Source organism: Felis catus, chromosome C1 (assembly GCF_018350175.1).
Source record: "Felis catus isolate Fca126 chromosome C1, F.catus_Fca126_mat1.0, whole genome shotgun sequence".
Lineage (NCBI taxonomy): Eukaryota > Metazoa > Chordata > Mammalia > Carnivora > Felidae > Felis > Felis catus.
The window spans coordinates 27,199,040-27,224,497 of NC_058375.1; the positions used below are offsets into that span (position 1 = coordinate 27,199,040).

Consider the following 25,458-nt stretch of genomic DNA (forward strand, 5'->3'; position numbering starts at 1 on the left):
CAGATCCCATTCCTTAGCAGCAATTTATTGCTACTGTCCACTGCAGGCAAACAAGAAGAAAAAGTACTCCCCAGCAACACAACCCCAGGATCTTCCTTCCAAGGTACACCTGAATTCTCTAAGGCCCAAATTTGAGTTTTTACCCTCTTCCAGGACACTGCCAGGCCTACATCTACCGTATTTCTTGTTTTATTGGTCTACTTCTCATTTTACTGATCACAGTTATCGGAAGTGTGCTGGAGCTGGCTCATCTGACCTGACTGTGCACATCTCTCCCAGCTCATGTTGGAAATTCCAAAATGGTCATGGTAGCTGTATTTACACCATGGAAACTGACAACATCTCCAACTCAGGGCTTGTTTTGGGGGCTTTGAGGGGAGGGAGGGACCCAGTTGTTAAACATTTACTATACCACACTGTTTTCCCTAAATTACCTACACTTCCTCTCCTGTGAGACCTAACTTCCTTTTCTTTCTACCAAAAATTCCATGTAATCACGTAGAATTTCTATTCCATGATCAAAAATCACCTAGAAGCTCATCATTTCATGTGTTATTCCCTATACCTCCTGCAGGACATACTACATAATACGCAGGATACAGTGCAAAATGAAAATGTGGGGTCCCTTATTGAAAAACTATTAAGAATTTCAAGACAATGACAGCTATGCATCAAACTGAGAACAGAGCCTAAGTGTGTGGACTTGTACAACTGCACAGGTCACATGCCCATAAAAGGGTCCTTGAGCACCTATTCTTAACTGTGAGCATGCCCTTCCCTAAGGATACTATTTCCCATGTATCTCTGCAATATGAGGGCTCCTTACTCTCCCATATGTCACAACTGAAGGCAGGTTAGTATTTTATTTGCTCCCCTTCCCAATGCCCTTTGCAGACCATTACTCTTCTACCTTTTTTGTAAAACCTCTCTCCTCTGCCATCTTGCTGCAATTCAACCCTTACCATACTGTCCTCTCCCAAATGCCTCACTACTCCTTCTGTTTTTCTGAGGGCTTTGACATCTGGCTCTCGAAATTCCTCTTTACTGCCTAAACAGTAACAGGGTTAAGAGGACAGACTCTGGATAGAATGAGAGTGCCTGGGTTCAAATCCTGGTATTACCGTATACAAGCTATATTGCCTTGACCATGTTCCTTAACCTCTCTCTTCCTGAGTTTCCTCATTTATAAAATAGAGATGGTTAATAGTACTTCATAGGAGTTGTTGTATGGATTAAAAGAGTTAAAAATACATCAAGGGTTCAGAATGGTATCTGGTACACAGTAAGTGCTCACTCAGGAAACAGCAGCTATTGCTGCTATCATCATCATCATCATCATCATCATCATCATAAAAGTCTATCTCAGTGTCTATATGGATAACTCATGTAACATGTATTTTGGGCTTCCTGAGTTCTTTGAGCTCCTTGCCTACTCTACCCCAGCAACTCTCTTCCACAACTATACCCTAGATATTGTAGCTGCCAGAACTTCTCCACCTCCAATAACTTAGATTCAAATATCCCATCCTTGGGGTACTTGGGTGGCTCAGTCAGTTAAACGGCCAACTCAATTTCGGCGCAGGTCATGATCTCATAGTCATGGGATCAAGCCCCGAGCTGGGATCAAGCCCTGCATTGGGCTCTGCGATGAGCACGGCACCTGCTTGGGATTTTCTCTCCCTCTCTGTCCATCTCCTGCTTGTTCCCTCCCCCCCCTCCTCAAAATAAATAATCTTACAAATATATGCCATCCTCTGATGACTACCTCCAGTTTTACAGGACACACACTCAGTTGTGCCTCCTGTGTCTGTCTCTCATCATGGAAAACTCTAAATGCCAAACTCCTCTATCATATCTCTGTCAGTTAGCCCCTCTTATATTTATTTGCCTCCTTTTCTATCTTCCTAATCCACTCTCTTGACAATAACCTCGACTTCCACATCCCTATTTCCTTCTATGCAAGATTGGCAAAGTTCCCATCTTGGGTAAATCAACCTATCAAACTGCTTTTTCTTGACAGGGTTGCTGAGAGCTGCTGAGGAGACTCACACACCTGCAGACGTCAGTACCACTGTTATAAATTCGTAGTCTCCATGTTCAGTGCTACCAGCAGTCTATTTCCTTACTGCTTGGCCTTCTCCCAGCCTTCCTAATGGCTGTTTCAGACCTTTACCACTCTCTCCAAACCTCTGATTTTCCTGCCTACTACCTACCTATGCCCATTCCACCTACCTCTGCTTCTACTCTCAGCAAATAATCTACCCCACTTCAGAAAAACAGGCATGAGATTAGAACTACCACAATTTCCTTCTATTGAACCTACAAACCCACCTTTGCTACACCTATATTCACCTATTTCTTCCTTCCTATCATCATGAAGGAGATATCTCCTCCTGCTTAAGGCTAATGTTGGTCCTCTGTGCTCAGGATTCAAACGCACTCACCCTGTAAGACACTAGTTCTCAATGTGCGTTTCTCAGACCAGCAGCATTGGCCTCTCCAGAACTTGTCACAAATGCACATTCTCAGGCCTCACTCTAGACCTACTAAATCAGAAACTCTGGAATTAGGGCCAAACTGTTTTCAACAAGGCCTCCAGGTGATTCTGATGTATGCTAAGGTTTGTGAACCACCGCTTTATGGAATTATTTGTTGTTTATTCCCCTTCCTGTATTTTCAACCTTTCTCTAGTACAATGGTTCCCTTGCCTTGAAGAGCCTATGAGATTCCTTGCTCCAAGTACATTCTTGCCTCTCTCCAATCTATTCACCACACAGCAACACATCTGATCAAGTTATCCCCTACTTAAAATTCCTTAAATTTTTCTTAATGTTTATTTATTTTTGAGAGAGAGAGAGAGAGAGCATGAGCATGAGCAGAAGAGGAGCAGAGAGAGAGGGAGACACAGAATCCGAAGCAGGCACAGAGCCCAATGCGGGGCCTGAACTCACGAACTGTGAGATCATGACATAAGCCTAAGTTGGCCGCTTAACAGACTGAGCCACCCAGGCGCCCCTCCCCTACTTAAAATTCTTTAATGACTTCCCACTGACCTGAAGATAAAGACCAAAATCTTAAGAAAGCCTTAAGGCTCTCCACAGCTCACAACCCTCCTTTTTCACCTTTGGCTTTCTACGTTGAACAAGACCAGCCTCTCTCAACTTCTTGATCTTGCCACGCTCTAGGGCACCTAACAAACTTTGAAATTGTTAGCTCTCTGCCTGAAATACTTTGCTTCTTTTCCAAACTCCTTCTACATCAAGTCTCAACTTAAACTTTCTTTACTTAAAGTACCTAACCATATCCCTTAGTCTCAATTAGGTCCCTGTTAGATGCTCTTCCAGCACTCTGCACTTATCCTCTTAAACCCATATTAAGCTTATAATTATTTAAGTATTATAAACATAATGTCTGTTTTCCTTGCCAGAGCATAAGCTCTGTTGGGGGAGAAATCCTGTCTATCTCACTTACTATAATATCCCCAGTGCCTAGCTTAGTATAATACCTTGCACACAGGAAATGTGCAAAAAGTATTTGCCAAATGACTGAGCCTTTGCATGCACTGTGCCACTGTCCCCAGTGAAATCCTACACATCCTTCAAGAAATATACTAAAGATGGTTACCAGAGGGGAGGTGGGTGGGGGGCATAGGTGAAATAGGTGAGCAGGATTAAGAGTATACTTATCTTGATGAGCACTGGATAATATATGGAACTGTTGAATCACTATATTGTACACCTGAAACTACTATAACACTGTATGTTAACCACACCGGAATTAACATTTTTAAAAAGAGGATTATAATCTAGTGTAGGTAATAAATGCTTAAAGAGAAAAAAGAAATAAAATAAACATTTCTGGGGCACCTGAGTGGCTCAGTCAGTTAAGCGTCCAACTTCAGCTCAGGAAATGATCTCACAATTCATGGGTTTAAGCCCCAAGTCGGGCTTTGTACAGACAGCTCAGAGCCTGGAGCCTGCTTCAGATTCTGTGTCTCTCTCTCTTTCTGCCCCTCCCCCACTCATGTGCACGCGCGCGTGCCCTCTCTCTCAAAAATAACAAAAAATGTTTTTAATTAAAAATAATAGGGGCGCCTGGGTGGCGCAGTCGGTTAAGCGTCCGACTTCAGCCAGGTCACGATCTCGCGGTCCGTGAGTTCGAGCCCCGCGTCGGGCTCTGGGCTGATGGCTCAGAGCCTGGAGCCTGTTTCCGATTCTGTGTCTCCCTCTCTCTCTGCCCCTCCCCCGTTCATGCTCTGTCTCTCTCTGTCCCAAAAATAAATAAACGTTGAAAAAAAAAATTAAAAAAAATAATAATAATAATAATAAATTAAACATTTCTGTGAAGTCTTCCCTGCATATACATACCACCTGCCTGTTCAAATGAATCACTTCCTCTTTTCTGTTCCTACTGTATTGTATATATAACTCTACTAATGCAATAGTTACACACTATTATAAATACCCAACCTTTGTGTCTGAGTCTCCACTACACTGTAAACTCCCTGAGGGCACGGACCACATCTTGCTCACTTTCTATCTCTAGTGCTTAGTAAAGTATCTGACATTAACAACAGATGTCTAATGTTTACGGGGCATATTAAACCTAAGACTGTATCTCTAATATTGCACTGAAAGGTTTTTTCCTAATATTAAATCTGCATTCCAATCCTAGGTTTGTTATTCATTAGCTACACAATCAAACTGTTTAACCTCTTTGGGCCCCAGTTTCCTCACTGGCAAAACAGGGCTAATAATACCAATTTGGGAATATTGCTATGAAAATCAAACAAAATGACATTGTACGACGATTAGCACACATAGTGCCTGGCATGTAGTAGCTTCCCCACTCTGGCTTCAACTTGGTAGAAACAACTAGGACAAAACAAATACAAAAATAAGTCACAGCAATCAAGGGAGGCTGAGCACAGAGTGAGTCATTCCTTTTAATCATTTGCCCAGGAAGATCAACAATGAAGAAACATAACAAGCAGAATAAACTCTACTGGTGGTATCTCCCTTGGCATACAAAGCTTGGTAAGAAGTCACCCCAGAAACCTCTTGGCTAATGGCCAGCTCTGGCTCCCCAGCTCAGTAAGTCGGGTCTTAGTCTGTGGTGCCAGGAATGGCACTTCAGACTGGAATAGAAACTACCCCATAAGGAAATGTATTTGTACATGGGAGATGGGGAAGAGGGAGGACAGCTTGAATGCAACCATGTCAATCAAGTGTTTTGCAACCTGGCAGAAAATACTGCAGAATTGTTGGTGAAAACGGACACCACACAACTGCACTTACCTGTAGCCAAGAACCAGCTTAGACTAGATAACGAGCAGATTTCTGCTGTTACCAAAACAATGGTCAGACTTGTAATGCAGTGAACATCTCTAAGGTCCAACTATGCTTGTAACATCTGGGCTGCACCCACAAAGATGACACCAAGCAGCTTTATACATATATTCCTCAGCATAGAGTGCTTCCCACAAGCACCAGCTTCACTGCTCATGTGTGCCAAATGTGAAAGCAGATTTAACAGTTTCTCTGCTCCTTATTCATAATATGCTTACCTCTGCAGAACCACTGGTATTCAGATCACCTACTTCCTTGGAGTCATTCATTTCAGAATGCTGTGTCACTGTATGTGTAGCTACTTCTTCACTGGGACTATCTCTCTTCCGAAGCTTCCTGATTAAGCTCTGCTGGTCACTAGAAGATACAGTGGGTCTGAGTGGAGCTCTGGGTGGATTCTGTCTCCTCCAAGATACCCTGCTCCAACCTAGCCCCAAAATATGTGGTTCATCTTCTTCAGGTGGATAGCCCAAACCATCTGCAGTTTGGAATTTTTTAAAAAACACCAGCATGGAATTGGAAGAGTCTGTCCTGAAAGTCTGGCAGCTCCGGGGCCTGCTGCAGTCTGCCTGAATGCACATCCCTTCTAACCACCAAAAGGCATGGCAGGCAGAATCCTGGCAGCAAGCAGCCCAACACAACTGGAGAGAGGGGGTTCCTTCAAGAAGCCGGAGGTGATTTTCTCCCCCAGATCTCAGGCCAACTCCAAATTCTGTCTTCTCATGCTGGCATCTGCTCTCACTGGCATCTAAAAACAAGGAATGAAAACATTTTAAGAGGTAATAAAAACACACTACTGATCTGTAAAGTGCCCCGAACACCAACATTTAAGGCTATTTTGAATACTGGTTTTTAAGAAGGTGGGAAAGCTGTCTAGTAAGTGGAACAGAAGAAGCAAAATAGAGTGTTTTTTGGCTCAGGATACTTTAGCTTATAGAAGTACTGTTCCACATTCATCGGTGGTTCCCCTTCTCAATGAGTCCCTTCCACATAGACCTTTCATACAGAATTCCAGTTCATGAAAAAAGCAAGACAAACAAAATAGCTATTCTGGTGGAAGTGTATGGAGGGGTGGAAGGGGCAGAGTCCCACCACTAGACCTTCCACTCATGTCCTGGCCTTTCTCAGGGACAGTGCAAGCACTATGGGACCAGAAGAACAGGTAGTGGAACAGGATTGAATAGTCCCCCCACCCCCACCCCCACCCCCACCCACTGAACTGGCAGCAACATAAACGGAGTATTCTTCACCTCCAACAGGTTACAGGTTCATCCATTTTCTAACCAACTGTTTGCCAGAGTCAGGTGGTTTTGCATATCATGGTATCAACCAGAGCTGATCAGTAGTCAGATTACCAAAAAGTTTAATCATGAGAGGTATTCTGCTAGAATGAACTTCCTACTGACAAGCCATGTCATGATAAGAAACAAAGGAACAGAAGTACAACAGTGACCTAGTGTGGTTAACATAAATAACGTGGTTCAAAATTCTGGTTACTGTTGCTTATGGATAAACTTTTGGGCTACTGAATTACTTTAGGCATGGCATTAATTATCCTGAAATATTACCTCACTTCTGTTTTATTAGATGAAGTAAAGTCAAAGCATGTTCTAAATGAAAGCTATTATACAGAGCTCATTTTAGGTCTTAGTTATACAGGTATCTGTACCCAACTATGGTCAGGGTTATACAGGGCCAGAACCAGGGTGAGGCAAGATCGATGCCTCAGGCACAAAATTTAAGAAGGAATATATTCTCAGAGTCATGTAAGTACACAGTTGGCTTACCCAACCTTGAGAGTGAGCACCTCCTTCAATTTTGTGCCTTATGTGTCTCTTTCTTCACCCTAGCTCTGGCTCTGGGGTTAGAACATAAAATATCTTGAAATTACACACAGAAAATATGCAGTAGAACCAAAACACTGAAGAGATGGATAATCATGTCTGCACATACACATAACTGAAAAAGGGCTATGACTAACCAGAGCAACAATGGAATAATCAGCCAAAGTCAGGGCACCTGGGTGGCTCAGTCGGTTAAGCAGCCGACTCTTGGTTTCAGCTCAGGTCATGATTTTACGGTTCGTGGGTTCAAGCCCCATGCTGGGCTCCGCGCTGAAGGTGCGGGGCCTTCTTGGGATTCTCTCTCTCCCTCTCTCTCTCTGCACTTCCCCTGCTTGTCTCTGTCTCTCTCAAAATAAATAAATAAACTTAAAAAAAGAAAGAAGAAGAAGAATCAGCCAAAGCCAACTTGACTCCCAGGAAATACTTACAAAACGTCCAGCAGACTAAATGTGAACACCAGTCAACTGAGAGATACAAGGAAAATAAAGGCAAGCTTCTGGATGACTGAGCAGGCGCTATGGAAGCCAATCTGCCATTGTTCATTAAAAGAAAAGAGACAGACATTGGCACGAACCTAACATCAGACAAGGCAATTTAGAAACCTAGAAAAAATAGAACTTCCTTAAGAAAAATGAAGAAATAGCAACTATGAAAAAAATGAAGCTACCAAGAGCTACAGAAATACCCCTCATATCCTCATCCACCTTCCCACACAGTAACCAATGGTATGAATCTTGGTTAACAGCTAAGTACACAGACTGTGTTGAAATCAATAAATTGTTACCTCAGTAACCACTGTCAGTCACCTTTATATCAACTTTCCCTCATTCTTCCCAGAGTAATTCTCTCATATTTAACATAGTGAAGAGGTCCACACAGATGAAAATAACCTGCACTTTTCTATAAGCCACTATTTCATTTAATTTTTAATATGTACCGTGACCTCCACTTTTGCTCCTGCAGGAGAAACTGCCATAGGACTTGCCCTCCCACCATGAGTAGCTAGAACGCTAGACAAAATATATGGAACAATTGTTTTTAGACCATGAACAACAGGTATGTGATCCCAGAGAGAAAGGAAACAAACAAGGTGAGCCCTGTGACCACCAGGGCTTTTCGTACAGCATCATGCTCCAGACGGTGACACAGGGAAGGAGAGAGCCCAAGCAGACTAGGGCAGACTTGCTGCACTGAGGAAACAGAGTTTGAGGTGACTGTGATAGCAAGAATTTTGGAACAAACAACCAGAAAGGAGGAAGCTACACAGATAAAGAGCTCCCGACAACTGGATAATGGTCCCTTTTCATCTTTGACTGACCACTAATTTACCCCAAGTGTAGATTGAGATCACATGAGGGAAATTAGAATATATTTTGAACTGAATGAAAATGAAAACATAACATATAAAAATTCATGGGATGCAGTTAATGCAGCATTTAGAGGGAGCATTTACAGTTTTAAATGCTTATTTAGAAAATAAGAAAAGTCTAAAATCGATAATCTAGAGGGACACACAAGGAGAAGGCCATGCGATGACAGAGGCAGAGACTGGAGAGATACAGCTACAAACCAAGGAACACCAATGACAGGCAGTGACCACTAGAAGCTAAGAAGAGTTGAGGAAGGGCTCTATGCAGAGACTCAGAAGGAACCAACCCTTGATTTTGGACTCCTAGACTCCAGAACCATTGGTTTATCAGGATTTTCTGAAGAGCAGCTAGGGAGACAAAGGGCTCCCAAGCTACATTTACACATGTGGCTGTGACCTTTACCCACACTGAACAGAGACACCTGGACGCCATTCAGTGGATACGTACAGGGATGTGATGCTGGAAAACTATGGGAATCTGGTGTCCAAGGGGCTTCTCTTTTTCAAACCAAAATTAATCACCCACTGGAGCAAGGGGTAGAGCCCTGGATGGAGGTGTGAAAAATTCTGCCAGGTGCCTGTACAGTCCAGGAGTACTGATTTGAAACAAAGATATCAGTCCTAAAGCAAAACGTTTCTGAAGGATCGTCTCTAGAAGAGTGAACATACAGTGTCATGATTGATAAAGGCCTGGAATGGAAGCACAGAAGCTCCAAAGAGAAGTGGCACGGTAATGTGGGAAAGCCTTTAAATATAATTCTTCCGTTATCAGTCACCAGAAAAGTTACACAGGTGAGATAACCCATTAATGTAAAGAATGTGGGATAGTGGGGTACCTGGGTGGCTCAGTCTGATTAAGCGTCCGACTCTTGATTTCGGCTCAGGTCATGATCTTGTGGTTCATGAGTTTGAGACCAACATTGGGCTCTGCGCTGTGGGTGGCGCAGAGCCTGCTTGGGATTCTCTCTCTCCCCTCTTTGCTCCTCCCCCACTCACGTTCTCTCTCTCTCTCAAAATAAATAAATAAAGTTAAAAAAAAGAATATGGGATAGCCTTTATGAACAACTCATCTCATTTCCTTTAAGATTTTGTTTTATTTATTTTTTTTTTTAATTTTTTTTTTCAACGTTTATTTATTTTTGGGACAGAGAGAGACAGAGCATGAACGGGGGAGGGGCAGAGAGAGAGGGAGACACAGAATCGGAAACAGGCTCCAGGCTCTGAGCCATCAGCCCAGAGCCCGACGCGGGGCTCGAACTCACGGACCGCGAGATCGTGACCTGGCTGAAGTCGGACGCCCAACCAACTGAGCCACCCAGGCGCCCCTAAGATTTTGTTTTAAAGTTTATTGAGACAGAGAGGGTGCACAAGTGGGGAAGGAGCCGAGAGAGAGGGAGAGAGAGAATCCGAAGCATGCTCTGCACTGTCAGTATAGAGCCCGAGGCAGGGCTTGATCTCATGAACCACGAGATCATGATCTGAGCCAAAATCAAAAGTTGGACGCTCAACCGACTGAATCAGGTGCCCCAGCTCATTTCCTTTAAATCATCATAAAATTCACATGAACAAGTAACCTTATCCTCAAGAAGGACTCAACAATTATCAGTTGTCAGAGAATCCATTCTAGAGAGAAACCCCATAAATGCAATGAATGTAGAAAAGCTTTCAAAATGAACTTTATCCTTTTAAAGTCATCAGAGAATTCATACCAGTCAGAAACCCTACACATGAAAAGACTGTGGAAAAAGCCTTTGCTTAGAACCCAGGCCTTACTCATCATGAGAATGCATAGTGGAGAAGAGCCTTTTAAATGCGATGAAAAGCTTTCAGGAATAACTTAACTGTGTGGCACATCAGAAAATCAATACTGGTGAGAAACCACATTGGTGTAATGAATGTGGAGAAGCCTTTAGGAAGAGCTCAACCCTTATTAGTCATCAACGAATACATACAAGAGAGAAACCCTATCACGGAAATAAATGGGGAAAATCTTTCAGGTATATATCCTTTGCTGGACATCAGAAAACTCACAGTGAAAAGAAAGTCTACTGGTGTAATGACTGTGTGAAAGTCTTTATGAAGAACTTAATGGATATGAGAATTCATACTGAACAAAAAGCCTATTACTGCAAGAAATATGGGAAAGCTTTCAGACACAGCTCAGGCCTTGCTGAACATCAGAGAATCTATATGGAGGAAAACCTCAGGAATGTAATGAAAGTAGGAAGACTTTTCCCCAAAGTTCAGCCCTTAAACAACATAAGAAAATTCATAACAAAGAGCCACCAATTGTAGTTAGTGTGGTAATTCACATCGAGTTAATTCCTTCTGAGCATCAAAGGGGAGACATTCAATAAATTACACATGTAACAAAAATACCCTGTGCACGTCTATCCTGAAGAACTTCTCACATGTGACAATTTCATTACAGCATACTTTGTACAGGTGAAATATATGAAAAATCTACATGTCTATCAACACAGATACAGTTACTCTAGAATGCTATGCAGCAACTGAAAACAATGAGGTAGAATCTATATACAGCAACAGGAAGAGTCCCATGATACTTTAAATTTTAAAAGTTGCAGAAATCTATGTCTGATGGGCTTATATATTTTTTTAAATGAAGCTTTTTTGTGCGTACATATGTATTATACACATTCCAAATGATCTAGAGAAAAAAAGGCCAAACTTTAAACAAAAAAAAGAAAATTTTTTTAATCAATGATCTACACTTTCATCATAAAAGCTAGAAGGGTAAATTATACCCAAAATAAACTGAGAAGAGAAAAGCTAAAGATAATAACCAATGAAACGAAAACAAATAAAAAACAGAAAAAAAAAAAATCAATGAGACCAAAATCTGGTTGTTTGGAAGATCAACAAAACCGATAAAGCTCTAGTCAGACTGATGACAGGAAAAAAAAGAAAAAAGAAAGACAGCAGTCACAAATTAACAATATCAGGAATGAAAGAAGGGGTATCACTACCGATTCAATAAACCAAGGGCAGCAAACTATGGCCCAAAGGGTAACTCTGGCTGCTGCCTATTTATTGTAAATAAAGTTTTACTGGAACATAGTCACACTCATTTACGTATAAAATGTCTATGGCTATTTTTGCTCCACAATGGCAGAGTTAACTAGCTGCAATAGAGTTTTTTCTTAAGACTCACAAAGCCTACAATGTTTACTATCTGGCCCTTTAAGAAAGTTTGCCAACCCCTGGTCCAAAGAATGTACTTTTGTTTGAACTATTAACTAATGAGTACAGCCTAAATTTAGATGTTAATTTATAGAAGACTGATAAGTTACAAATGATTTTGATTTTTACAGAGATGCAAATTGTTCCTGTCTAGTAAAAGATAAGCTCAAAGGTTTAATTAAGAAGGCACGTTTTCTTCCCACCTACCTATTATCTTTATTTCTTTATTCATTCATCCATTCAACAAATATTACAATGCATCTGTCTCATGCTAGGACTGCTTTGATGGAGATTATAATTTAGATGGGGAAGACACAATTAAACAGACAATAATGAATGTAGGATTAAATTAGATTAAATAGACATAATAATGAATACAGGATTGCAAACCAGCATAAGTGCTCTGAAGGAAAGAAATTCAGCCTTTATAGAATAAAGGTAGCTAAACCTGGAATTAACTGAACAGGTATACTATCGCACATGTGACATGCTATCAAAAATATTCACTGTGTGTTGTTTGAAATGAAAAAAATATTGGAAATAACTTATAAGCTTCTCAATAAGAACTGGTTAACTAAATTAAAGACGATCCATGCAGTTATGCGGGTGAATAAAGCTACTTTATACAGTACTAATATGCAGTGATATCTAGGGTACGTTATGTAGAAAAAGAAAAGTTCAGAGCAGTGTGCATAGTATGCTACAATTGGTGTAGGGAGAGAAAGAATATAATGTTTATGCATATATTTGCATAGACTATTTTTGGAAGAATAGTCAAGAAGTTGGCACGGTTGCTTTTAGTAGGGAAATGAGGTAGCTCAAAAGACTGAAGTGAGAGACTTGTCGGTTCACTAAATACCCTTTTTTACCTTTTGAATTTGTACAATGTACATGTAATATCTTCTGAAAGATAAATTTTAAAAATTTAAATAAACAGAAATTTCAATGGCTTTCCAAGGCTCTTAGAATGATAACCAAAAAAAAATTTTTTAATGTTTATTAATTTTAAGAGAGAGTGTGAGCAGGGCAGGAGCAGAGAGAGAGGGCGAGAGAGAATCCCAAGCTCGACACCATCAATGCAGAGCCAGATGCAGGGCTTGAACCCACAAACCATGAGATCGTGACGTGAACTGAAATTTAGAGTTGGATGCTCAACCAACTGAGCCACCCAGGTGCTCTGATAACCAGAATTCTTAACATAACCTAAGAAGATCCTGTATGATCTAGACCATGCCTACCTTTCTGGCCCCAACTTGTATCATTGCTCTCCCTCTGTCGTGCTCCAACTCACCAGGCTTCCTTCATTCCTCAAATGGACTATGCTCCCTCTCCTAACTGGGCTTTGCACATGCTGCACTCTCTAGTGGGAACTCTCTTGTCTCCCTTCTTTACCCAGTTAACTCCTCTTATGAGATATCAATACAGCCATCATTTCTTCAGAGAAGCCTCTATGCCAGGTCAGGTCTCTCCGCTTACACACTCTTTGGGCCCTGTTGCCCCTTTCCTTCAAAACAATTATAACACATAAAATTACATTTCTTTGTGCGATCATCTGCTCAATGTCTTCCCCACCCCACCCCACACTGTAAGCCCTAGGATGACAGGACCATGTCTGTTTTGTTTTTTTTTCTCTCACCACTGTACCTCCAACTCTAGCATGAGATTGGCACATTACACTGCAGGTGCCCCAAAATATCTTTTTCAAACCTTTTTTTTTAATGTTTATTTATTTTTGAGAGAGAGCGCGCGCGTGTATACACACACACACACACACACACACACACACACACACACACACGTGAGTGGGGGAGGGGCAGAGAGAAAGGGAGACATAGAATCTGAAACAGGTTCCAGGCTCTGAGCTATCAGCACAGAGCACGATGCAGAGCTCAAACTCACAAACCATGAGATCATGACCTGAGCCGAAGTTGGATGTTTAACCAACTGAGTCACCCAGGCACCCCCCAAAATATCTTTTTGAATAAATGCACAAATAAATGCACATGTGCATGCATGAAGTATTGAAAGAATCCATGAGTAAACTGTCAGGAAATCAGGTGGCCTGATATCAGGTGGGTCATACTGAAGACATCCAGGCTGATAACAAGACTTCAAAAAGGGATGAGGCCCATATGCCACAATAAACGAGGGGGGTGAATGATGGTTGGTAGATGAATAATGATTAGGGAAGGGTAGGAAGTGGTATAAACCTCAAAGAGCAGAACTTTTTCCATGACACTGGAGGAGTACTGTTCAAGAAGTGACAGTGACGAATGATGAGGACATCAGTTCCACCTCCAAATTCAGAGGTACATGGGATATGGAAGAATGAGCAACCATCGCCTGCAGGCTAGAGGGAAAACCATGTCTTCCTCCAAGAGAAAGCCAGATCTATCTAATATCTTAACTCACAAGTTTCAGTATGAGAGGATTTAATAATGCAATGGATTCTTATCACAGTTAAAAAGTTGGGAAGGGAGGGTGGTAAATGTGAGTGAGTTGAAAAACACAGAGTTATTCAGGAATGTCATGTCAGACTCACACAAATCACAACGGTTAGGTACTTTCTAGCAAGAAAAAAGGAGAGGATGGAAAATTATGATGATGAACTGATGACAGGGTTGCTGCCTATCCATCCTCGGTACAAATGGTGAAAGTTGTGAGGCAAATCACAGAGGTACTGTGGAATCTGGGGGAACAGATCTAGACTCAGGAGAAATGGTTAAGGAAATTTATGGGAATTACAAGGTTGAAGGGAAAGCAGCAAAAAATTCTAATTATCTGGTTGTTGCTAGCAGCTCTGGTCAAATCCAGAACTTTGAAAGAAGAGGAGATAAAAGTGGGGGTGGGGGGAGGGAGCTATAAGACTGGTCTGACCTGCAAAGGTCTTCTTTTGCTTCCATGGCTCCCTGAAGAATGACACATAAGCTACACAACTATGTGGCAGCATAAAAGAGAAACATTTCATAACCCAAACACTTCCCCTGCTTTGTGAGGTGACCTGGAAGCCTCAGTTAGAGATCTTACCATTACTCTGGGCTGGAGAGAACCTGTTCAGTGAGGGAAGAAACAACCTGGGGGTTCACACAGGATATTTCAGACTCTCTCTACCTCACTTGTACCTTTTGATTGACATATTCTTACAATTATTACTAAAGCTTAGTAATGACGGCTAAGATCTCTGATTCATCTGAATCTTAACTGACAATCTGATACTTTGTCAAGGGAATAGAGAGCCTGGGAAAGGACAAATGGTCAGAAGCACTTAAGTCTTTGACAGTGACCAAGAGTAAAAACAAATGTGAGGTCTGGGGCAGGTTAACTGTCTATGGCATTGCTAAGAAAATTAATCTCAGTCAGGAGTGGAGGTACTCTGATCTCTCAGTTCACATGTTTACTTAGCAGGATTTTGACTGAGTTTTTTTTTTTTTTATTAAATGTTATTTAATGTTGCTCCATTATGTGTTCAATAATAAAAATATGGGGGAAAACCAGTTCTTTTCCATCTATTCAGTAGATCATAATTCATAATTTAGCCCTCTTAGAGGGCTAAAAGACATGGGATCCAGATTCAGCTCTAGATCAATCATTTACTACAATTTAACCTTTGGAAAGTAATTTAACCTAAGATTCAATTTTCATTGTTTTCATTGTTGTTACTCTTGAGAAAAAGAGTTCATCAGAGGAGGAAGCAGGGGAGCCCTGGTAGAGTCAATATTGGATTCTAGAAGTAACTTGGATAAAAGGTAAGATGAAAATAAGCTCCAATTTTAGATCAGTTCCTCTCCTGCCCACGCCGTCATAGCCTGGCTCCGCTCCCAGGGCCTAAGCAAAAGCAATATTAAATCCTTACAAAAGAGGGCTTACATAGAACCTTAGACTGAAAACCCTTTGGGAAAGTCTGGAACTCACTCCTGGTAGAAGCATGTAGAAAGCTTACCCAGTGGAGAACAAGAGGACAGAGCCAATCCCTTTCCTTCTAAAGCCATGGCAAAGCAGAGAATACAGGGCTCCCATATGTATTATTTGGAGAATCCCCAAAACAGGAAGCTCCGGAACTAGCAATACTTACTTATTATTACCGCCTCTCAAAATACAAAATTCTAATAAATCTAGCATAAAATCTAGACCAGGTTTCATAATCCCCAGCAGCAGAGTGGAGAAGTCTATAGAAAAAAAAAAATTATTACCAGTGGAAATTCATCAAATACTTTAGGAAGCTGTGAACAACTCTAGAAATACTTAGAGACAATGCTGTTACCTCTGGCATTTGTAATTCTCAGGTAACAAGCCTGACTCTTCCAGCTAACTTGGAAACTTCAGAGTTTCCAAGACAGAGCTGGCAACCAAGAAGGAAGCAGATACAGAACACCCACTACTTTAGGAACCATACTGTTATGGTCATTGGGAATTCATACTTTAACCAAATTCATCAAACTGAATCCCAATGGAAGGACTGACATGGTAGAAACGAGAGTAGAGAGAACGCCCCGTCAGTGTTATTAAAAAAAAAAAAAAAACAGTTGGTAAATTCTTCTCTTGGGGGACAAAGGGAAACCAAGTTTCTGTGGATAATAAGGCATGGTAAGAACATTATATAAGCAAAATTTGCACTTACTTTTAATATCCATTCAAACTAAAATTTCAGAATTTTATAATATGGTCAAGAATCCATTCAAAGCTTTCCTTTGATTATTATACCTGTAATGAACTATTATCAAGCAGTAAAGCAGAAGCCCTAAATTTGGTGAAGTCGGTGACTGAACTATGGCTCCACACCAACTGTCTTCCTGCAGCTATAATCAAAAGCATGCATTCTTTTAGAAGCAATAGGTCTAGCCAAGATGGCTGCCATATGAAAAGCAGACAGCAGGGATATTATCAATCCCCAAAACAACTGACAGGAACCGTTCAAATACAAACCACCTCAGGGGGCACCCTCCACCTTCCTTTTGACTGTCAGCATGTCTATCACCTGTACACCCACTAACAAACACACACAAAAATGGTTCCAGTGACTCTCCACACCAGTTCTCTCCCACAGTGGGGTAGCATATTCAGAAAGCAAAGCAGAGGTGGTAACTAAATCCTCTGAAGGGCACAATCAGATATTATGAAGTTTGGAAAAAGCCAGGGTAATAACTGGTGCCCTCTCTCCTCTTCAAAAGGGCCAACACTTTTTTCCTCAACTGCACACAGGTTAGAATGAAAGGTGGCAGCAGCCTCACAAAGCAGCCCTTTGAAAAGAAAATAATTACCATTCATTGCCTTTGCTGTGTGCCTAGCTTTGTTAAGAGCACAGTTTGTTAAATGTTGTGGTGTAGGTGATTTGCTGAAACTAAACTAACTGCTACACAAGAATCAATAGGCTTTGTGTCCATATTCTGACTCCTTTTCCTTGACAACATGTAATATTTCCATTTTTCCCAAAGACCATTCTGATCAAAGACAAACTCCCCATGGAACCAGCTGCCCAACAGATGTCTCACAGCCACTGTTCACATTAACTCCTGATTGCCTGCTAGATGGAAAACAAGCTTCCAGCGACTCAATCACAAAACCTGAGTCCTATAGCACTTCTCTGATTAAGCGTACTTGGAAGAGTAAGTCGCCTCCTGTAAGACTGTCGCTAAAGAAGTCTTGAAAAGTACTGGATTGTGGCAAACTGCTGAAGAGAAAAATCATAACATCTCCTTAGAAGATGGCAATATTTACATGCAAAAGAGGGGGAAAAGGTTCTTTTAATCTCTTATTTAAGGCAGAATATGGACACTTTAAAGGACCTATGAAAACCCCCCTCATTTAATCTTGGTTTGATGAAAAAATACATCCAATCTCCAAGGTGAGGTTCATACAGAACCGTCTGGAAAACTGAGTTAAAAAAACATTGTTTCCAAAAGAAAATCCCATATCAAGATCAATACCCTTACTCCATCTCACCCCATCTTCTGTCCCTCACCCCATGGGTTGAGGCTTTGGCCCCTGAAATAAAGACTGCCGGAGTCTGAATCTCTATACAGTCAACTTACTAGCTGTGTCATCCTGGGTCCCATTTCTTGGTTTCTTCATAAGTAAAAACAGGAATGATGGAATGATGGTAACAGTACCTAAACTCACAGGGTTATTATAGATATAAAAGAAGGTAATCTATGCAAAGTACTTAACACAATGCCTGGTATGTAGTTAAAGCTCAGTATATATTAGCTGCCATTACTTCTGTTGTTCCAATAGTACATTTCAGCACAGGTACCACTCCTTCCAGAAAGCCTTCTTTGATGAAACCTTTACCCCCAGATTCCTCTCTGCATATCCTCTATCACAGTATTTCTCCCACTGATCATATCCCTTTGCTTACCTCACACACTCTGCCCTGTTGAAGTGCTGGAGTTGTATGTTGTAACTCTGTATTTGTAGGCACAGTAAAACGCTTGGCATGTAGAAGGTGTTCAAAGAATTGTTTAATTTTAAACATTTACCCAATATTGAAATAAATTTATGCTATTTTTTAAACTAACAAAATCTAGCAAAAGATGTCAGCTCCACACTTGACTACTTGAATTGTAGTCGTTCGAATCAGCTCCTTAATCGTAATTAAATTTCCTTGACTAAAAGAAGGCAGGGACAGGAGAGAAAAGCAAAGTTCTCAGCTCACTAAGAAACGAGAACTGGCTTTCCGGGTTAAATTGGAGAGAGCACTGAATGGGAGCTATGAGGAGATGTACAAAAAGAAACCGAAGAAAAGCGAAATGGATTAAGAGATCTTTGCGTCTAAAGTAACCAGCTAGAAAACAGCCTTTCCTGCCTACACTGAAACATCCTTTCAAACCACAAAGCAATCTTTCCTCGTGAAAGGACCAACCACATTTCACTTCCCCAAGTTATCTATGTCAGAACACGCCAAAGGAAGGACAGGCTTTCACCATAGAACTTTCTGAACAAAGTGGCAGTGGAAAATAGTTTCCAGTTCACCTAGACAAACAGCCATCCATCACAGATGACATCTAGATCCATTCAATTTTCCTTCTCCCAAGCAATAATGGGAAGGAAAAGAAAAAAAAGCTCAAGTTCTGGTCACCTAGGTGGAAAGACAGAAACCAGTCTATAACAATTCTAATGCCTATAGCTTTTACCTGATATTTATTTTAAAAATCAGAAGTTTGGGGTGCCTGGGTGGCTCAGTCGGTTAAGTGTGCGACTTCAGCTCAGGTCATGATCTCGCAGTTCGTGAGTTCGAGCCCCACATCAGGCTCTGTGCTGACAGCATGCAGCCTGGAGCCTGCTTTGGATTCTGTGTCTCCCTCTCTCTCTGCCTTTACCTCATTCATGGTCTCTCTCTCTCTCTCTCAAAAATAAACATTAAAAATTTTTTTTTGAAAAAATAAATAAAAATCAGAAGTTTGCATTAACTAGATACAATTGCTATTAATTTCAAAGACCTTTCTGTTAAGGTTTAGTCCAAAGCCATTTTTACAACCAAGCTATAAGTGAGAATATTAATCAAAATAGTGGTATAGCTGAAAATAGCTCTCCTGCCATAAAGTTACCTGTTCAAAAATGATCCAGTCATCAAGGCTTTATAATATTTAAAGGAAGATTGAAGGCAAATGATTAAACCATATACTTAAAGACAAAACAAAACAAAACAAAAAACACCTGTAACTAGGGGGTTACATTGCTGCATATAATATACTCAGAATCTCCTGCTTCGCTTTTTCTCCCACCACCTTATGACTAAAAGACTCTGGAGAATGCTGTCAGCAAGAAACGCACGCCTCCAAGCCACAGCATGAAAGAACGAACCCACACCTCTCCAAGTAACACGGGCTTTGTACTTCAAAAAGCACAGGTATCAAATGATAACAGATAAACTTCAGCCTATACATAAAAGTGGTTCTAAAAAGAAACGTTTTTTTATAGAGAAAGCCCCCAGGTATGGTGTCACGAATCTAGCAATTCCCTACATGGCCCACTTGTAGAGGTTATTGTTAAAAACCTGCAGCTGACTGCTGTCTCTGACTGCAGGGCTGATAAATTATTTGCATTCATCACAATCATACCAACCTTCTCTGGAAACCCACACAATGAACCTTGAATCAGAGCCCTGCTTTGTTTTTCAGGAAGGTTTTAAAATTTTTTTTGCTGGTTGATTTGGTTTTCTAAAGAGAAGGTCATTTGGAGGACTGTGGCAGAGGGATGTAAATTATATAAAATAGCAGTGAGCTTGGGAGGAAATAAGGAAATAAGGGAGCAAGCCATGAAGTGCTCTTTCAGCAGATATGGCCAATAGAGGAAAAGTTTGTGTCAATTTATCCATTAAAAATCTCTCCTTTTGGAGTATTATGTAAGTGTCATAAAAAAAAAAAAAAAACCCTGCAGTGGGCTGAACTGGGCCATGTGAGGACTCAATACAACCAAGCTTCGAATACTTAAATATCTTAAACCACTTTTTGCTTATAGCAAATAAAATGCAGAGCTGCAGATGCTTCCTCATCTGTGTGTAAATGAAAGCAAAACTGTGTGAGTAGTTAGTATTCTTAGAATTTTTGAGAGCCAGTTTATTTAAATTAAATCAAAGCCAATCTGTATCTGTACAGAAATAATTTTCTCAGGGCTCTTGTTCTCTAGACTTTATAGAGCTGTACATACTCTTCTACCTCTCCCTCTGAGATCAAGAAGTGAAAAGAGCTCTTCAGGTCCAAAACCACTTCACATGAATCTGGGAGAAGGAAGTTCAAAGGGATCAGAGTATCATTCGTCTTAGCAGCCCATTATAGAACAGGGTTCAACTCTTCCCTGCCCGGTTCTTTGTGTTCCCATAGCACATCTTGGAATTTATCATGTTTCTTTATGTTTCTATATCTATCTCTGCTTCCATAGTGTGAACTCTCTGATGACAGGAACTGGGTTTTATTTAGCTGGAGACAGTGTCTGTTGACCTGAATTGTATGTTTCTACAGTATGTACATAACACCCAGATTTTATCATCAAGTGACTTCAATTAAACATCCTAGAGAAGGTTTTAAAAAGGCAGTAAGCACATAAGGCACTGACTATAAGACAACACATATGAAGAACTAGGGATCGCAAATATTAGGAAAGTGCCATCTAGTTAAAGTCATCTATACAACACAGCACCAACATTCACATAATTTGGTATTGTTTGGTTTATTTATTGTAGTCATGTGGCTTTTAATAGATTTCATTTTGATGACATGTACTTACATGTATCTTTCTCTTACACCTCCATTTTCAAATTCATTGTAATACACATTCTACTGACAGAAATAAAAATTGGGGCCAAATGGTCAACACCTCCCACTACCAAATTATCCAGTATAGACTCCCTCTAGCCACAGAGAAACTGACCTTCCCTTATCATCACCTAAAATAGCAATATTATTCCACTGCTTCAAAAGTGACATTAATTCTAGGTGGGGCAATAAGGATATCCAAGTACGTGTGTGTGTGTGTCTCTCTCTCTTTCTCACACACACACACACACACACACACACACACACATTCCCCATAGGCACACAGGAAACTCCTTGAAAACACATCATACACAGGGCCTTCACTCTTTACCTCTTCCTTCCCACTGACACAGGCAGCCATGCTGCCAAGGCAGCAACCCCCACGTGAAATATGAGAGTGGAGGCGAAACAGCTCAATCAAAACAGCCTGGAAAGGAAAGGAGGGTATGCGTGTCAGTGAAAGTCTCCGTGGAAAGGCCAGACAAGTTTTGCTTCTGCCTTGACCATCCTAGGCACATAGCCCTATTCAAAGTCTGCTTACCTGAGCTTAAAGGCCAAGCCCTCCCTTTAACCTTTCATAGAACGGGTAACATGAAAATTCACCCCAGTATTTGAAAAGTGCATTGTGAGAAATGTCAGGGTGCAGCTCGTGAGCATACTCCGGAGAGCACAGCTGACAGGCATTTTGAAAATAAGCAGTTCGGGACTGATGAAATAGAAGGCACAGGTAGAAGAGAAGCTCAGCACTGCTTCAGCACTTGGGGGCTGTTTTGCTTCAGGCTAAAAGCCACAGACTGACCCAGCAGGATGCAGATTACTCAACTTTCTGAAATGGAATCTGGCTCTTCAGCTTCTCTCCAAAAGGTCCCTTCATTTATTCTGATTAAGACTCACTCATTTTACCTGGCCTACTTCCATAAGCCTCCAGCTGACTCAGGTTGCCCCCAGTTAAGGACAATAAACACTGAGCTGTATTCACATTCACACGCGCGTGCACGCGCACACCAGAGGAGTCATTTCTTTTAAAAGCCAGTCCTGTCAAACTTTTAAGCCTGAATCTGAAATTAGAGAAGTAAAACCAAATCAATATAAATTCCCCACCTCCCAGGTCTGATAATACTAGACATTCTCCTATTACCTACAAGTGAGGGAATCCACGAGCAGACATTTATTTCAAACGCAAATGTGCTGCTGGATTAGAATCAAAGCATAATGTTAAGCCAGTTGGAAGAAAGACAGCATTCCTAAAAATTCTGTCATTTAGTGGAAGGGCTTAAAAAGGGGAATTGAGGTGAGCTACATGGGCACTCACCTTAGCGGCAGAGTCTGAAGTTGATGGAGTTTCAGATAGGCCTTGGCCAGCATTCCTGTCTGCTTTTGTTTCTCCTAGAACAGTGTCTGTGATGGTTAATGCGCCATTCAGGATATTCTTAACTCCTGCTTATCTTAAGGTATTTTACAGTTTCCTTTTGTGATTGACCAGAGAAATTCAGAATTTGTATAATCTGGTGCTTGTCTGATACTAAGCCCTGGAACTGTTCACCAGAGGGCCTGAGTAACCAACCTGATGCTGAAAAGGCAGGAGCACACTGATACAGAAAAGAGTTTCCAGAGCTCACTGGTTGGGTATACGTAATACTTATGAAGTCACCAGAGGACAAATGCTTCCAAGTTAGGGGCAAAGGCTGCAGCTGTCACACTGTCCCCAAATCTCCAGATAACCACCTTCACCGCTTATCTGGGGCCATGGGTTATTAATGGTGGAGCAAGTCAGCTGGATTGAAAGGAAAGATGGAAACATTGTAGACAGGGGCTTCACCCACACAATTATGAGCAGAAGGTTACTCTACTGAGACCAGACATCAAATCACCTAGTCTCCTACATTTCTAGGATTTTGCAAGAAGAACTGGGTCTCCACTGTCATTGAATTACCCTGGGACCCTAGGGAGGCCTCAGCCTCTCTGAAGGGAATCTTGATGCCAGTAACATCATCCTTTCAAAGAGATTTTCTGTTCCTTAGGAATGGCAAAGGAATCAACATACTGCATGCTCCATGAGGGCAGAGACCATGTCTCTCTGACTCACCACTGCATCTCTAATGCCCAGGATTGTAGGTACCCCAAAAAAACATTTTGAAGAAAGGGACTAACTCTGGCAAGCCACTTCTGACACAAAATCCAAAAGTGCTATTGAACCAGCCACAGTCAATGCAATAACCTGGCCTATCACACGGCCTTGCCAAGCATGGGCACATCAACGGTTTTGGGGAAAGTGAACCAGGGCTCAGGGTCAGGTGGTGTCATGATAGCAGAACAGAATCCTCTTCCAGAGGAAAAGTATCCTTGGCTGAAAGAGGAAACAAGTAGTCAGTCATGCTCCTTAGTGGAATTTTATAATCATGGAAAACACACAATGTAGCTCATCCTACCACGGCTTCCACCAACCTCAGGCCTATAAAGCCATGTGAATGGAGGTCTCCTCTTCCCGACAATGCAGAAAGACCAGCTGCCTGCCTGCATTCTACTTCTAAAAATGTGGGAACTGAGATCCCACTGGGTGGAGGTTTAAGAAGCTAGGAGAGACTTCAAACCTAATGCCCACTGCGACATCTTGCAGTTAGAAAAGAGTTTAACCAAACAGTATATTATGTTATCATGTTACAATGACTACTGTTAACACTTGCTGAACTGTCACTTATGTACCTGGGAGTAGGCTAAATACTTTGCATAAACATTTTACTTAATCCTTACAACAATCCTATGAGAGGCACTGTCATTCTCACTTTGAAGATAAAAAACCTGATGAAATGTGGGTTTCAGTAATACCACCCAGTATGTAAGAGAACCAGGACTCAGAGCCAGGCCTGTCTGACTCCTGAGTCCATGTTCCAAGCTCTTGCTACTCTGCCTCCTCCTGTCTCTTGCTGGGTCGATGAATAGGTAGGTATCAAGACCAATTCTTGCAGCTTCTAAAACTTACCCATTATTGCCTGAAATCAAAAGTGGTTAAAGGAACTTAACCACATAGACTGACTTTTCTTAAGGAAGCTCTTAGATGAGGGATCGGAAAGGAAGTTCAAAAGGCAGTCCCTCAAACCAAGAGCTATGCATTTTGGCCCAAACTTTTCAGTACAACTCATCTGAGAATAAATGTCCAAACACTAACCACACACACAGTTCTTAATCATGTTCCTCCTGGTTCCACACAATGACTTGAACTGAAAGCTGTTTCAATTAGTAAGATTTTTATGCAATCTCCAAAATAAGCAAAAAGGCTTACTTTGGCCCTGCAATTGTTATTTTGTTTTTATAAATTCCTCCACTGTATTATTTCCTCCCTTGAAGAATTCCTAAGGCAAGTCCATTTCAGACAGGTTTTAAATCATATTGGATATACTGCCCAGTTATACCATTGTCTTATCCCTCTTCACTTTGTCACACAAGTTAGGAAGTACATTTGTGTTTGCATTATGTTTCTGAAGGGCAAAAAGAACCCACCAAAATTATGCTCCAAAATACAGAGCAAGACTTAAGATGATCATCTTTTATTGAAGAGTGTTTAAGCAAAACACAATTGCTTCATTTCATTGGGAGAGAGGCTAATTTTAGAGGATTTTGGTTGGTCTTACTTAGGTCAATTAAATTGTGATATAACAAGATCCCAAAGACCTGCTCAATGCTAGCTGAACTTTAGAATCAAAAAGCTCGCATGATTTATGTTAATAGCCAGAAAACTCTACCTTCCCCCAGCTGCCATATACTCAAGTCATTATCCTACAATCTGAGGAGACAGATGTAGGATTAATAATTTATCACCTTCCTGTACTGCAATGTAGTTAAGAATATAGGACAGTTTGGCAGGAGAGAGTTCTTGCTGAAGGCTCATCACTATGAGATTTATTCCATTAGTCATCCAACTTAAATTAGATGCCCAGCAGATACAAGAAGAGCAGGGATATAATGCCCTTTATAAAGTCTCCTGAAAATGCTTTTCTCCTAAGGATAAGACCAATGCATGATCAAGATATATTACTCTCTTAAAAGAAAAAGATACCACTTGGTCTGTCTGGTACAACAGGGGCTACAGCCCTCAAAGTACAATCAAACGATAGGGGCAAAGGAGGAAAGTGAGTGCAGGTGCCTTCTGTCTGCCAGGGACAAATGCAGGTAGTTACGAGAACAAAAAGAAAATAGCAACAAGTGGGGAAAAGATGTCTTGCTAAGCCAGAAGCTGCCTTTGTCCCAACTGTATAGTCTCTACGGGAGGTTGAGGGTCCCACCCAGAGTTTGGGACAAATTAAAAAATAAATATGGCAGGGGTGCCTGGCTGCCTCAGTCAGTAGAGCATGTGACTTTGATTTCAGGGTTGTGAGTTTAAGCCCTACGTTGGGTGTAGAGACTACTTAAATTTTTTTTTTTTTAACTAAACAAATATGGCAGTT

The 25,458-nt window shown here is 41.1% G+C and overlaps 1 protein-coding gene across 7 annotated transcripts in view; it reads right to left on the minus strand.

Annotated features, from left to right (window-relative positions):
* Positions 1-25,458, minus strand: part of KIAA0319L (KIAA0319 like) — a 98,428-nt gene that overhangs the window by 62,111 nt on the left and 10,859 nt on the right. For all 7 annotated transcript variants that reach the window (XM_006934561.5, XM_045035530.1, XM_045035531.1 and 4 more), the window contains one exon: positions 5,567-6,096. In XM_006934561.5, coding sequence (XP_006934623.2) covers positions 5,567-6,096 — 530 coding nt within the window. The remainder of the gene's footprint in view (positions 1-5,566; positions 6,097-25,458) is intronic.